At 40.5% G+C, this 14826-nt stretch overlaps 1 protein-coding gene across 13 annotated transcripts in view; it reads right to left on the bottom strand.

Annotated features, from left to right (window-relative positions):
- Nucleotides 1–14826, bottom strand: part of LTBP1 (latent transforming growth factor beta binding protein 1) — a 403075-nt gene that overhangs the window by 126295 nt on the left and 261954 nt on the right. For 7 of the 13 annotated variants that reach the window (XM_043553208.1, XM_043553205.1, XM_043553209.1 and 4 more), the window contains 3 exons: nt 6959–7126; nt 4003–4230; nt 1950–1972 (listed from right to left, as the gene is read on the bottom strand). In XM_043553208.1, the coding sequence (XP_043409143.1) occupies nt 1950–1972; nt 4003–4230; nt 6959–7126 (419 nt within the window). The remainder of the gene's footprint in view (nt 1–1949; nt 1973–4002; nt 4231–6958; nt 7127–14826) is intronic. The other 6 variants (XM_043553212.1, XM_043553210.1, XM_043553207.1 and 3 more) reach the window with 1 other exon arrangement.

Raw genomic sequence — 14826 nt, forward strand, 5'->3', positions numbered from 1 at the left:
TAATTTTATATTACCTATTAAACGTGACCTCAATCAGTCTCCATAGTTCCCCATTCCCTGCAGCTCATGGCCTATGCCAATAAGAAGCAGACCACAGTCAGCTGTTTATGCACTCCTGCAACTTGCAGACAGAATTTCCCCCAGTGGCACAGGGCAGCAGACTTTCTAACCAATGCCAGTTCTCCCCTTGACAAGGAGAGTCTGAGAGAGGAGAGCAAGGTAATCCACCATGGATTACAACTACGGTTTGGATTCCAAGCTTTCCAAAGCAGCCCCAAGTTCTCTTCCTAACATGCCTCTCAGGCTCCCCTAACTGACCTCCTGCCGTCCCCTCCACTGCACCTTTGTGCATATCGTTTCCCACCCCTGGGCGACCCCGCTTTCTCTTCATCAATCTTCAAGATCATGGGACCTCTGCAAGAAGCCAAGACCACAAAGACTAGGACTGCATGTTTCCCACTGGCGCGTCTCCAAAAAAATTACAGTGTACGTATACAAGAAAACATTGAGGTCCTCTTTAAGACCCTTCAGGAGAGTTACCAGACACTCAATTATCAACAGCACAGAAAACAGCGATTATTCAATGAGGTTATCAGGGAGCTGGCTCCTCTGCTCACGCAGCGAATGATTCCTTCCGCGTATCTACCAGAACTGAATTCAAAATCAACAACATGCAAATGACTGTACACTGACCTTTAGAGACCCTATCCGGGAGTTGCAAATGTGCGTATCAAATATGCCTATGTGTTGTCCCTCTTCTCGGGTCAATATAACAATATTCTTCTTTCCTGGGTGCTATCACTCCAAAATCCTACTTCCTCCTTGTCTGGATTCTTTCAGCACTTATGTTAGAGCATTTAAAGTTATTCTGTCCCGTGTTTATAACCTAAAGGTTTTTAAAATTATTTATAATAATTTATATATGTGTTCGCGCTCTCTAAATTCTAATACTGCATTCTTGTCAACTGAGTGATATAAAAATGTACGAACATTTAATAACGATCGAATTTTCATGTTATTAAAGAATCACAGCTAGACTCAGATGGGGAACAATATTATATAGATAGGACTTAGATCCAGCAATTATTTTTTTAGTTCATTTATTTATTTTGAGAGAGAGAGAGTAGGGGAGGGACAGAGAGATAGGGAGGAAGAGAGATAGAATTCCAAGCACGATGCACAGTGTCAGTGGCGAGTCTGATGTGGGACTTGAAGTCACGAACCATGGGATTGTGACCTGAGCTGAAGTCAGACGCTTAACTGACTGAGCCACCCAGGCGCCAACCCCCCACACGCGCCCCGCAGCAAATTTCCATATTTTCTATTAATAAATCTCACAGTTAATAGTCCCATTTTATGCCAAAAAAAAAACCCCAGCAAGTTGATTAAATATTTCCCTGAAATTTCTAGGAACCAATATTCTAATATTGGATTGAAATTTCTAAGAACCAATACTCTAGTATTGGATTGGATTATTACCTAACAAGGGTAAGTTCTGTTCTTATTCTAATTTAATCAAACATGCATGTTAAATTTTAGTTGAATTAAGAAGTACTTCACTTAGCATATATGTGCTCTGAGAATACACACTTGCATAAACATGTCAGAACACTTTCTTTCCATCCATAGTCCAGGCCATGAATTGATCTGAATTCTGTGTAATCTTCTGATTCCATTAGTCGCGCCTTCTTCTCTTACTAGAATTTAAGTTCCATGAGAACAAGGAGTTTTGTCTGATTTGTTCTTTATTGTTTTCCTAACACTCAGGATAGTGCCAGTTATATAGTCGGTGTTCAATAAATATTTCATGAATGAATGTTAGATTTCCTCAAACCAGATAATGAATAATGGACATGTTACTACATTTAAGTCTAAAAAGAATCCATACATATTCTAAAAGAAAATCATTTTGATGGTAAAAAAAGACTTGCAAACAATGAATAAATTACCTTCTCAGGGGGTGCAGTTGCCACTAAAACCAGAAAAGAAAGAAGGACATTAGTACAATTTAAGTCAATCCACCACATTAACAGTTATATTTTTAAAAAGCAATAGAAGTCCACTATCACCCCAAAAGGATTAAGAATCAAACTCAATAAAATGCAGAATTATGGTCATTGTGGAGAATTTTACACACAACCAACAGAAAAACTATCCATGTTATATCATTCCTTAACTACAGGAGTTCAGGTAGATGCGATGAAATTCTTTCCAATTCCCTCATTAACTGAAAAAGTTAAAGGAAACAACACTTTCTGGCACATTATTTTATGCCTAATCTGACTCTTATGGAATATCCCATATCAAAAAAACCAAAACAAAACAAACATTTTCATTAATTGGCCACATACTTATCCTTAATGTAACAATGTTTAAAATACTTTCTGATGTTTATGTTAAAAAAGAAAGCCACTTATTTCAATAAGAGATCTAAGAATGGGTACTGTCCTCCTAATCTTTATTGAAGAGAATTTCCAGTAAGATAAGCTAACTAAATTAGGAGGAAAGAAATCACAGGCCAATTAAATCTAATTAGAGATTAACATTAATATGTTGAACAAATTCCATATTAAACAATCATGACATTGTTGTGAGGTAGTAGTTATGTCTCTGTATTTAGAAAACTTACATTCCATTAATCAGTCCTTAGTATTACCCCTCAAGCTTGTGATCAATGATTACTGGGGTTTTTCCTCACTGATCAGTGTCTCCATAAACATAAGTGTACAATTTCGGTAGATGCTTAACTCCCCAAAGCAATCAGGGTACCTGATAGCTTATCGCTGCTGCTTTATTCTTGTGGTTGGAAAAGTCAACTAACTGTCCATCCTGCCTAACCCACCAAGAAAGTCATGAGGCAGCATCTGGGACCAGAGGCCATTTCCTCCTGCCTGTGCAAAGGATGAGTAGTTGCAAACATGTGGCCAGAAGACCCCAACTGTGTAGAAGCAAATGGGTCAATACTGTCAAATCTAGGTGAGGTCCTACCTGCTCTACCTAGCCAAAGAAGTACAACAGAGTGAAAGAGTGAAATGAAACAGACCTAGAACACAGAAAAACTCAGAGCCCTGAAGAAAGCTCTCTCTAGAACCTAGGTACCTTCTCTCCTCACAAAATCTATTCCTAAGTTCTGACCTAATAAACTGTGAAAAGCCAACAGAAGCTTCATTAGAGACAATGTACATGTCATACAAATCTAAAATTTTTATTCCTTCTATCTGGGGTGAGAATTTTTATAATACAGATACTCAAGGCATTGAACATGCTGGCTTTTATAAAGAGATACTCCTCCTAAAATATAAAGCCTTACCTGCCTTCTTGGAAAACTGTGCTCGTTGGCCCTGTTATATACTTGTCACATGACATCTGACAAGCCATGTCCCTCCCCTCTATAGGTCTCAGTTTTCTCAGAAGGCCAATGGAAGGACTGTACGAGGCAATTTCCAAGATCCTTTCAATGGACTTTCCTGTCTTCCTTCACTTGCCTCCCATTATCCCTGATTGCCTCCTGCCCTCTATTTCCTGGAAGCTCAGTCAATGCTTTAACTTCTTTACATCTGTGGATTCCACTTTGCAAAGTAAATAAATATTTATTAAATGGCCTTCTAGACAAAGAAATGAATTATGACTATTCCCTCAAAGATCTAAATTACCCTTCAGGAATAAACACCAAGAAAAAGTGGCCCCAGCAGGTCCTGAGATCACCCTGGAAAATTGTTACCTGCTATGAACATATTACCCTATGGCCGTGGTCCTCAGTCACAGGTCATTTTGGCCTGCAGGGACGTTTGGCTGGACTGGACAGTTTCTGGCTCTAACAACCGGAGGGGAGGGTGCTAGTAGTATATCTAAAAGTTAGAGGCCAAGGAGTTTACTCACTGAAAATTATCCTGAAGTACCAATAGTACTGAGGTTAAAAACCCTGTTCGAGAAGAGTGTTAACAGGGAAACCAAACACACACAAGACAGACGGTTGGGTCCATGATCTATTTCCACTCTCACCTTCTGGCTCCGCCACTCCTGGCCCGTGTTCCCGGGAGAAGGTCAGGGCCTCCACTGGCTCTTCCTTGGCTGGGAGAGGTGGAGGATGAGTACTTTTAGCAACAGGTTGAGTGTTCTTTGGCTTGACAAATACAGGTCCTTTACCTACATGGTGATGGATTGGCCTGCGTCTATGAACGCCAGAAACCGTATAACCCATTCCACCAGGACAGATTTCCTTAAAAGCAGCTAGATTTGGGATGGGAAAATATTCCTTTTAAAAATCTAAAAGTGCAAACTTATACAGAGGAAAATATCATGATGAGTATTTTTTAAATAAACCATCATTAATATAGTTACATTCAAAAACTTCAAAAACAGATGCATAATGCTTGAATTTGTTAAACTTGCATATTTACAGAAAAAACCCAACCCTTTGTTATACTCAGTATTTCTCCATCTGTTAATTCCTTATCAGTTATATATATATATATATATATATATATATATATATGGCATATACAGCATATAGGAAGCATATATTTATATATATTATATAGATCAGCGACTAATTAGGAGATATCATATATGCCTATTATATATGTAATTTTCTGTATCATATATCACATATGTGATATATCAGGAGATTTTTATGTATCAAAGATTTTAATATATATTATATATATGTATCATGGAGTGTGTGTGTAAGATCGGCAAAAACCAGGCTTTCTTCTTTTCCTCCTGCTTTGGTGTAATTTCATTAGTTATTAACAAGGAACTCAGTAATGTCTAAGCTAGATGATTAGCAAGAAGGTTAAAAAAGAAAAATATATCACTAGTCAGGGAAATGAGGCGCTGGAATCTTTCATAATTTGTTTCCAAATTACAGACTCAGCCAGAATGGAGCATATCAGCTGATATGGTGAGGTTGGTTAAGAAGGACTGAAAAGGGGAAGTGGTTTTGAACAGTGAGTCTCAGGATAGTGAGAAGGAATCCAGCAAAGTTAAAACACACTAAAGAGATGATGGACAGAAGTCAAGAACAACAGAACATGCCAAGTCAGAAAATGGAGTTATTTTCAAAAAAAGAGACGAGTGGGCAACAGCCTGACTTTGACCAGCTGGCTTAATTATCCAGAGGACAAGGCGATGTTCTGTGCTCTGGGACTGCTATCCTTGCCAGGAAAGTGGTCTTGTCTACTCAGACAAAAAAAAAAAAAAAAAAAAAAAGCTAGACTGGGCACATAGGATTTGCTAACCTCCACTGCATCACCTCCAGGAATAAGTAAAAGAGAAAGACGGGGGTGGCGAGGCAGTGTGTGGCCTGAGGAGGAAAATCCACCTAATCCCTTTGGTGTTGGTGTTGGAGGCAAGTTACCAAACCCAGACACTAAGGAGCTTATGGTCAACTTTTATATTTCTACTTTTCAAATTGAAAGTAAAGTCAGTCATTTCTCACTTCTACTAAACAAGAGATCTCCTATTGAATGTTCTGGACCTAAAATTAGTTCTCAATAAAAAGGAAACTCTAAAATACTCCTTGAAGTCTGCTAAAACATTGTTTTTCTAAGGATCACACATTAAATGGCAGAACTTCATTCTTAAATTTAACTATGAAATACAATTCTTACTTGAAAGAACAGATGTTTCCAGAAGAAGACATGTTTTCTGATCAAATATTTTCAGTATTAATGAACTAAATGTTGTGAAAATCACCAAATTAACCAAAAATTGGTTAAGTACAAAAAGTTTGTCTTTAATGCTATTTTCAAATTTAGTTGCTGGATGTTATGGAAGAGTCTCCCTGTGTTCTATTCACCATCTTGATTTACGCTTCATATAAGAGTCGCAAAGCTATTAAAACCGAACTTGAAGAGAAATGGGTCTATAAATTACAAAGACAGTTTATTTCATGGATTATTATTTTATAATAATCAGTAGTTCAAATCCCAAAGGGAGAATACTAGGCTATTTTGTGGGTGTCTAAAATTATACAGGCTATCAAAATATGAACAACATTATACTATCCTCTGCCTTACCAATTCTTTCCGATCCTAATCACCAACAAAGGTGGACCATGAGATTTAAATTTATATTTAAACCCTGTATGCTGCTGTGTAAGCAACAGCTTTGAGACATAGTCCTGTGAGAGTTTCTCCACTTCCCTAGGTGGGAAGCATCTTGCCAAATAAGCACTTGACTAGACTTTTTTTATGGTCACCATGTGCCAATGAACTAGGTGCCATTTCTCCCTTGATAATACCATGCCCGGATTTGCAGGGTGTGTTTCTTTCTCTTCCATTTAATCCTACTTGATCTTGCTTGAGAAGGTGAGGATTCCTTGGCATAAGCAAGACACTGAGAGAAATATACTTACTCTTTCAGGATATTGGGCAAATATGTACCAAACTAAAGTATAAAGAATTAATCAATTTCTATTAATATTCTGACTCAGAAACTCCTAGGTGCACTGGCAGGATCTGCCCTTGAGTTATTAATCCTCAGAGCACAAATTCAATCATGGTTATAATTCCCTCCATTTCCAACTGGAGAAACTGACAAGCACATGTTCAATAAATGAGCAAGTGAGTCAACCCGTACAAGGTCTCATTTCCATGCACGTGATATGCGGTCAGGCATTACAACAGTGCATGGCCCAGCAGGGCCTCTGGTCTCTTTGTACTTTTGAACAGCAGACTTTGGGTCCGAGAAGATGAGGATAGAAAGTAATGGCTTTTCTTAACATTCAAAAGGAAGTCTAATGTTACAAAGAAACAGGAAAATCACTTTGCATGTCATTTTTTCCCACTGATTCAACCTTCTATGGTCATGGTTTGTACAAAACTGATAAAAACCCATCGTATTATTAAAAACTAAATTAAAAGTCAGAAACCAAAAATAAAGCAAGTTGCCAAAGTCCTCCTGTGTCCTTGCGCAGCTGGGAAGGAATATGAGCGTACAGATGGACATGACTTACCTGTGCCTGGAAGGGGACATTTCTCACAGTGTGGGCCCCAGGCTTTGCCCACACTACAACAGCAGAGCTGCTTGGTGAGGTGAACAGACAGAGGGTGCATACACTGCCTTCCGGAACTGACAAGTCGGTAACAGGGCCCTTTCTCTTCAGAGATCACAGGGGTATCCGCTGAAGCAGAGAGATAAGGCCTGATGTCACCCAAGAAACGACAAAGACTAGATTGACTTTTCTTGACACAGTAAATTGAACCTTAAGTTCTGGATTAGAAACCATATTTCAGAATAAATTTGTGTAGATTTAGGGCATCACCTTTCCTGATTTAGAGTCAGCTTACCAAACAAGTTTTAGAATCAGGGCCCCGAGTGTCCCTCTTCCTATCTGGTCCCTTTTTCCAATTTAGCAAGCATTAGATCAGGTATGCGTGCATGAAGTAGAAAGAAACCACTTTGGCCAAAATCAGCTGCCCAACTAAATCTAAGTAACTATTATCAAAATCACTTGTTTTCCTGTATTTAGCCATAACAGAGGTAGTTCTAGGGCAGAATCTGGCAAACAGCCAGGCATTGTGAAAATCAGGAACTGAACATAGTTGATGCTGAAAAAAGCTGTTGCCCTTCTCACTTTGAGGGCAGGGAGAGCTTGTGAGGCCTCATCAGGTGTCACTGTAAGCCAGTCAACAGCATATGAGAGTCAGGGAGCAGCTTCTGACCTGCCATTCTGCACAAGACAGCACACCAGAGAAGGCAACGATGGGTGCAGTCCCTTAGAAAACACTGCAAAAGCACACCGGCCCATAATCATCCAATACCTGAATCCTATTCCCGAATCTTCTACTCAGTTTATTGGTCAAACTGCATTAACCCAAATCCAATAGCTAGACACTCAAGTGAGCACAGAAGGCAAAGATGAGGATAAGATGCAATCTTGCCTTCGAGAAGTTCATTTTCTAATGTAAATGTGGATGGAGTATGTTCTTCAGAGTCAGCTCCAGGCCAAGTCAATGGGCTGAACAGACCAAGCTTGATTGTCCTCCCTTTGATCCCTCCCTCATCCCAACCGAAGTTCTTCTCTACTGTATCCCTGTCCAGATGAGGTTTTTCCCATGTACCTTTCCTTTAACTAACTCCTCTAGCACCTGGAGCTTCCAGATCACCTTCCTCTCCTGCACAGATCTCAATTTTCAATCATTCCAAAAGGACTGACATCTCTGTTAAGATGCTGTAAGAAACAACCTGATCAAATTAAGGTACTACAGCACAGTGAAAAGAGTAAAGGTTTTTAGAGCCAGACAGACCTGGATTCTCATGGCATCTTTTGCCAGGAATACAACCTATAGAAGTCACTGGGGTTGTGATGGTTAATCAGATCTTTTGGCTCAGCTAGGCCACAGCAGGCAGGTATTCAGTCAAAACACAGGTCTGAAAGTTGCTGGGAAGGTATGTTTTACATGAGACTAACAGTTATGTCGGTAGACTTTGAGTAAAACAGATTATCTCCAGAATGTGGTTGGCTTCATCCTAACAGGTGAAGGTCTTAAGAGGAAAAAGACTGAACTCTCCAGACGAAGGAATTTTGCCAGCGACTATCTTCAGAACCAAGCTATAACACTAACTCTTCCTTTGGTCTCCAGTCTACCAGCCTACCCTGAAGATTTTGGACTTGCTGGTCTCCAAAATCATGTGAAACAATTCCTCTGAAATCGCTCTCTTTATATACACACATGCATACACACACACACACACACACACACACACACACACAGCCCTATTGGTTCTGTTTCTCTGGAAAGAACCCTAATTCACTGGTGAGCTTCAATAACCCTCACTTATAGATGATAGGCTCAGTGTGCAGATTAGAAATATCATATGCTAATAAACCTTTAGTACAGAGTAGACACAAGGCACATGTCAGCCACTCTTTTGAAAATAAAAGTAGGTATCTCCATTCTCTCAAGGGCATTTGTACATTGCTTAGTGGTAGGATATGAACAAAGTAAAGATACTTAAAAATAGCAATACTGGAGAATTGGAATATAGGAACAGGTGACTGAGGGGAGCAGAGGAGACCTTCCTGAAGCTTCAGAACTTAACACAGTAATTTAGTCTAGTAAGGCCAGTTTTGTCCAGGTTACTAAAAAAGTGCTAAGAGGGAGAACTATGAGTCTTTTCCTCTCCCTTCTCCTACTTACTTTCTGGAGTCTGTGCAAGACTGGTAAAAGACCACAGAGCAAAATAAAAGGCAATTTAAATATGGTTATCATCCCCAAAAGGATAATAAATCCCTAGAATGACTGAACATCACCAATGTATCGTGTGTGTGTGTGTGTATGTATACACCTATAGGTCATAGTTCTAGTATAATCAGTTCCTAAGAGATTCTACTAAAAAATTCCTCTCCAAATTATTTCAAAGTTACAACACATGTTTTCAGAGAAACAATGTCAGGCCGTCTCACAGGAGCCTAGTTTACACATGGTAGGGCTTACTTATAATACTAATTGCGTTAATGTTAGTTCTAGATCCTGGGAACAAGGGCCATACAGAACACGGCAGAGAGTTTCCTCAAATCCATGACGCTGGCTAATGGTGACAAGGACTCCCTTCCACTTACTTCTCCACACTCACTTCTTTGTATCCACCTCACCCGCACCTCTGGGGTAGTTAATACCAGATTAGGTGCCATCCTTGTTACCCTCAAAGTGTCTCCCCTAAAGTCTCCAAGGACTTTACTTTTTTTTAATGTTTATTTATTTTTCTTTTTAATATGAAATTTTATTGTCAAATTGGTTTCCATACAACACCCAGTGCTCATCCCAACAGGTGCCCTACTCAATGCCCATCACCCACTTTCCCCTCCCTCCCACCCTCCATCAACCCTCAGTTTAGTCTCAGTTTTTTTTAAGCCTCTTATGGTTTGCCTCCTTCCCTCTCTGTAACTTTTTTTCCCCCTTCCCCCCTCCCGTGGTCTTCTGTTAAGTTTCTCAGGATCCACATAAGAGTGAAAACATATGGTATCTTTCTCTGTATGACTTATTTCACTTAGCATAACACTCTCCAGTTCCATCCACATTGCGACAAAAGGCCATATTTCATTCTTTCTCATTGCCAAGTAGTATTCTATTGTGTATATAAACCACAATTTCTTTATCCATTTGTCAGTTGATGGACATTTAGGCTCTTTCCATAATTTGGCTATTGTTGAAAGTGCGGCTATAAACATTGGGGTACAAGTGCCCCTATGCATCAGCACTCCTGTATCCCTTGGGTAAATTCCTAGCAGTGCTATTGCTGGGTCCAGAGTAGATGTATTTTTAATTTTTTGAGAACCTCCACACTGTTTTCCAGAGTGGCTGCACCAGTTTGCATTCCCACCAACAGTGCAAGAGGGTTCCGGTTTCTCCACATCCTCTCTACCATCTATAGTCTCCTAATTTGTTCTTTTTAGCCACTCTAACTGGCGTGAGGTGATATCTCAGGCTGGTTTTGATATGTATTTCCTGATGAGGAATGACACTGAGCAACTTTTCACGTGCCTGTTGGCCATCTGGATGTCTTTTTTAGAGAAGTTTATTTTCAGAGAGAGTGGGGGAGGCGAGGCAGTGGGAGAGAGAGAATCCCAAGCAGGCTCCACTATCAGCATGGAGACTGATGTGGGACTTGATCTCACAACCATGAGATCATGACCTGAGCTGAAATCAAAAGTGAGATGCTTAACCGACTAAGCCCCCCAGGTGTCCCCCAGGGACTCTACTCTGAAGGAACCTACTACCATGCCTGTCCGCCAAATTAAAGTAAAACTCCACATCAACAATTTGGTTTTTTAGAGATTATTAGGTGTGCATGACTATGAATTGTAAGACATTGTTAAGCAAAGTGAGTTCATAGTTGTTGAGGTCTCTTGCACTACACACACACACACACACACACACACACACACACACACCACACAAACTTTAGGCATTTTATCATCTGGAGTATAAAGACAGAAGTCCAGTGAACTAATTCTTTCTAAACATTTCACACCAAAAATCATCTATAGACTTTTGTCCTCCCATCAGACAGCTTCCAAAGCATTTCAAGTGGGGGTTGTTAGGGAAGTAAGAGAAATCACTGGCTTATGGTCATCGCAGCAATTGTCAGTGAACATGGGTGTGCAGACCATGTTCTAACTAGACATTCTGGCTCATCCAAACTACATATAAGAATAAGAAACTAATGAAAAAAAATTATTCCTTCAGAGCTGGAAGAAAACCAAGAAACGGCCCAGCTTCCATACATCAATTTTACTGAGGCTCCCATGATTCAAGTTTTCTTTGATCTTCAACTATATGGACCAAAAAGTGTTCATTTATGCCTCAGATTTCTAACAGAGTATGCCTTTTCAAACCACTCCTATTTTAACACCTAGATTACCTGTCATTCTTTTATCATTTCCAATCTCTCATATGGCAATTCCACTTATTTTGTTAGATCGCTAGCATTTTCACATTCTAGTCTACATGACAGCATTAATCCATAGACAGTGTGCTCTGAATTACGCAGCTGAGTCCCTTTCATTACAGATTGGAAGACTAATCATAAAGGAGAATTCATTACATACTACATTTATTTTAATATATGGTACACGTGATCATATATTCTCGAGTCATAAAGTTTTAGGCTACACTAAAATAAATCGGTAATGCCCAAAGATTTCTAAAGAATAAGTGGAAACGGGTATGGGAACGGGTACGGAGTAGCAGTAACAAACATGCCGACAGGTTCCAAAACGCAGACACGCTCCAACAGTGTTTTTTGCAGGTTATATTTTTCCAAGATGGGTTGCTAAGATAAAGGTGAAAAAACTCAGGTACTCCAAATAGATGGAAACCCTTCAGGCCTGTAAAACCTACTGGAAATGCCACATCAATCAGTCAGGAAGATGTATCTTTTTTTTCTTAGCTAGAGATCTAGAAATCTTCAAAAGTAATATACACATACAGCCCCATACCTTAGTCACCAACCATCACCAAACAGCCAGGGCTGATGGTGAAAGTCACACAACACACTGTGACAGAAAGATGGTACGGTTCTCTCACTTGGATTCCCCAGTGGCATACCAAGCAACTTAATTACAGGGCTATACGATAAATTCTGATCCTACTTTCAAAGACATGCTTCCACAGATGAATGGTAAGTATCCTAAAGCAGATATAAACTAATCTGCCACTTAGAGGAAGCTGAAAAATATAAAAGACTCAGAAAGATGGCATGTATATTGGTTGTCCCCCTCTCCCCCAACACCCCTGATATCCTCATTCGTCTCTTGGATGAAATTTCACGTTAGAGTTTCATCCCGTTAAAGCTTAAAACCCTACAGAGGACGAGGGCTGAGAGGCAGGTAAAGTGTCATGAGGAGTCTGAGAGATGAATTTGCTGAAATAGGAACCACTGGGCACACTTGTGGGAAAATGTGCTATTAAATTCTGGGAGAACCAAAATAAAAGAAACCATGATTCCAGAGACAGGGCAGAGTTACAGCATCTATTCTACAGTGTGGCAAGTGAGACTAAATAACAGCTCTCCTTAAATAAAGGACTTGCTCCTGTCAATTCAGACTGGTTTCTTCTGCCTGATTAGAGGCTCGGCTTGTGGAGTAAGATCCAGTTTCCAATGTGGGCTCTACCACTTAAAGGTTGTGTGACTTTTCTCAAGATCCTTAACCCCTCCGAGCCTCCATTTCTTTATTTCTAAAATAGAATAGCGACACAAACCTCACGGACGTCTGGTAAGTATTTTATCTATCATAGTATTATAATCCGTATCAAGTGTTCATCACAGTGCCTGGCACTTAAGTGCACAATAAAGATGCTGACATTACTGCTCTGGTTTTTGGTTTTTGTTGTTACTGTTATCATGTGGGGGCAAACGCTTTGCACAGACATGTTTGTCTAACCCCAAGGACACAGTGGTACGAGATCACTAAGTGAGGGAAGGGAGAGACCTGAGCTAGGACGGCCACAGAAGAGATGGAAAGAAAAGACAGGGGCACCTGGGTGGCTCAGTTGGAAGTGTCCGACTCTTGTTTTTGGCTCAGGTCATGATCTCACAGATCACAGGGTTGAGCCCTACACTGGGCTCTGCAATGACAGCACAGAGCCTGTATAAGAATTTTCTTTTTCCCTTTCTCTCTGTCCCTTCCCTGCGTGCTCTCTCCCTTACCCTCTCTCTCTCAAAATAAACTTAAAAAAAGAAAAAAGAAAAAAAAAAAAAGAAGAAAAGATTACAAAGATTATAAAGATTAACAACTTTCTTGGAGACCAAAGGAGAGGACAGAGTCAAAACTGGCAGAGAAGCTCCCAGCCCGACTGCCTGGAAAACAATGCCACATGGCCAAAACCACTAAGTCAGGAAGGAAAGGCCATTTCAAGGGGAAAGGAGGGGATCTAGCAGTCATTTACTCAATTAGCTGTGTAAAACAATGATCTAGAACTACGCAGTCTGAGACATTAATGCCTCACTACTTCAATAAAATGTAAATGAATTATAATTTAAAATTTAATTCTTTGGTCACACTGGCCACGTGTGACTAGCATCTGCTATACCAGACGGCACAGATACAGAACATTCCCCATCATCACAGAAAGTTCTCTTAGACAGTGTTGATACAGCCCAAGAATAAGCAAACTCCTTGTGCAAAAGGCAAAATAATAAACACTTTCGACCCTGTGGGCCCTACTGGCTCTGCTCCAACTTCCCAACTCTGCCATCACCACATGAAAGCAACATTAGACAGTACGTAAATGAATGGGCATGGCTGTGTTCCAATAAAACTTTAATTACCAAAACAAACAGTGGAACACATTTGGCCCATGGGCTATGGCTTGCCCACCCTGATCTAGAACTAGGTTTGGGTGCTTAGAGGCCCAAAACCCAGTGTTAAATCTCAAGAGTCCCTTACTAGCTGTAGGATCTTCAGAAGTTACGTAAACTCTCGTGGCTTCAATTACCTAATATGTAAAATGAGAATAATACATCCCTCATTAAGATGTTGGGGAAGTAAAAAGATATCATGGGCATAAACATGACCGGCTTTTAGAAGGAATGTGGCTTCATCTGAGCATCTCTCTCCAACCCTCCGTTTCTGTGTATTGGCATCAAGGCCATGGGGCAAAAATACTATCAAACAGCAAATATCCGGGCTCAGAGTTCTTTCATCTGGGTATTTTTCTATTAAACCTATGGGGCATACCCACCACAGATCTCATCCCGCAGCTCCTGAATTCCCAAGAAAATTGCAGCTGAGCAAGTCAGGAAGCTTACTATACTGCAAAGGTTATTATACTTTTCTTGGATTTGCTCTGACAAATCCTGAAATTTCACCTTTCCCCATCCCTAGAGAGGAGGAGGTCCGAAGAATGCTGCTGTAGCAGCCTAAGGCACAGACACAGAGGTCTGAGGCAGCAGAAGCCAGGCCCACTGGCTCTCCTCCTGTGAGCTTTGCTGAGGCGAGGACAGAGAGCAGGCAAGGAGGAAAAGCGAGACGGTTGCAACCTTAGGCCAGAATCAAGGAAATCTGAGGGTGTTCACTTCAGTGCATTGGAGAACAGGGGGGGCAAACCCTGGCCATGGCCAAGTGCCTTCCTTTGCGCTCACAGAGTCAGCCACAGCTTTGACAGCCTGGATAGGCCCAAAGTTCACGCTGCCTGAGCAAATGTGGTCAATCTCTTCCTTGTGCTTGGCCTGCTCTATCCACAGCTGTTTTTATAATACCTCTCAAAAACATACATTCCAAACATTAAGCAACGGCTTTGCTTGGTGCCTTTGTGTGTCTGGTGTGTGCGTGTATATGTGTGTGTGCATGTAAACATACGTGTGAGCCCCAGTCTC

The sequence above is a fragment of the Prionailurus bengalensis genome, chromosome A3 (assembly GCF_016509475.1).
Source record: "Prionailurus bengalensis isolate Pbe53 chromosome A3, Fcat_Pben_1.1_paternal_pri, whole genome shotgun sequence".
NCBI classification, from domain to species: domain Eukaryota; kingdom Metazoa; phylum Chordata; class Mammalia; order Carnivora; family Felidae; genus Prionailurus; species Prionailurus bengalensis.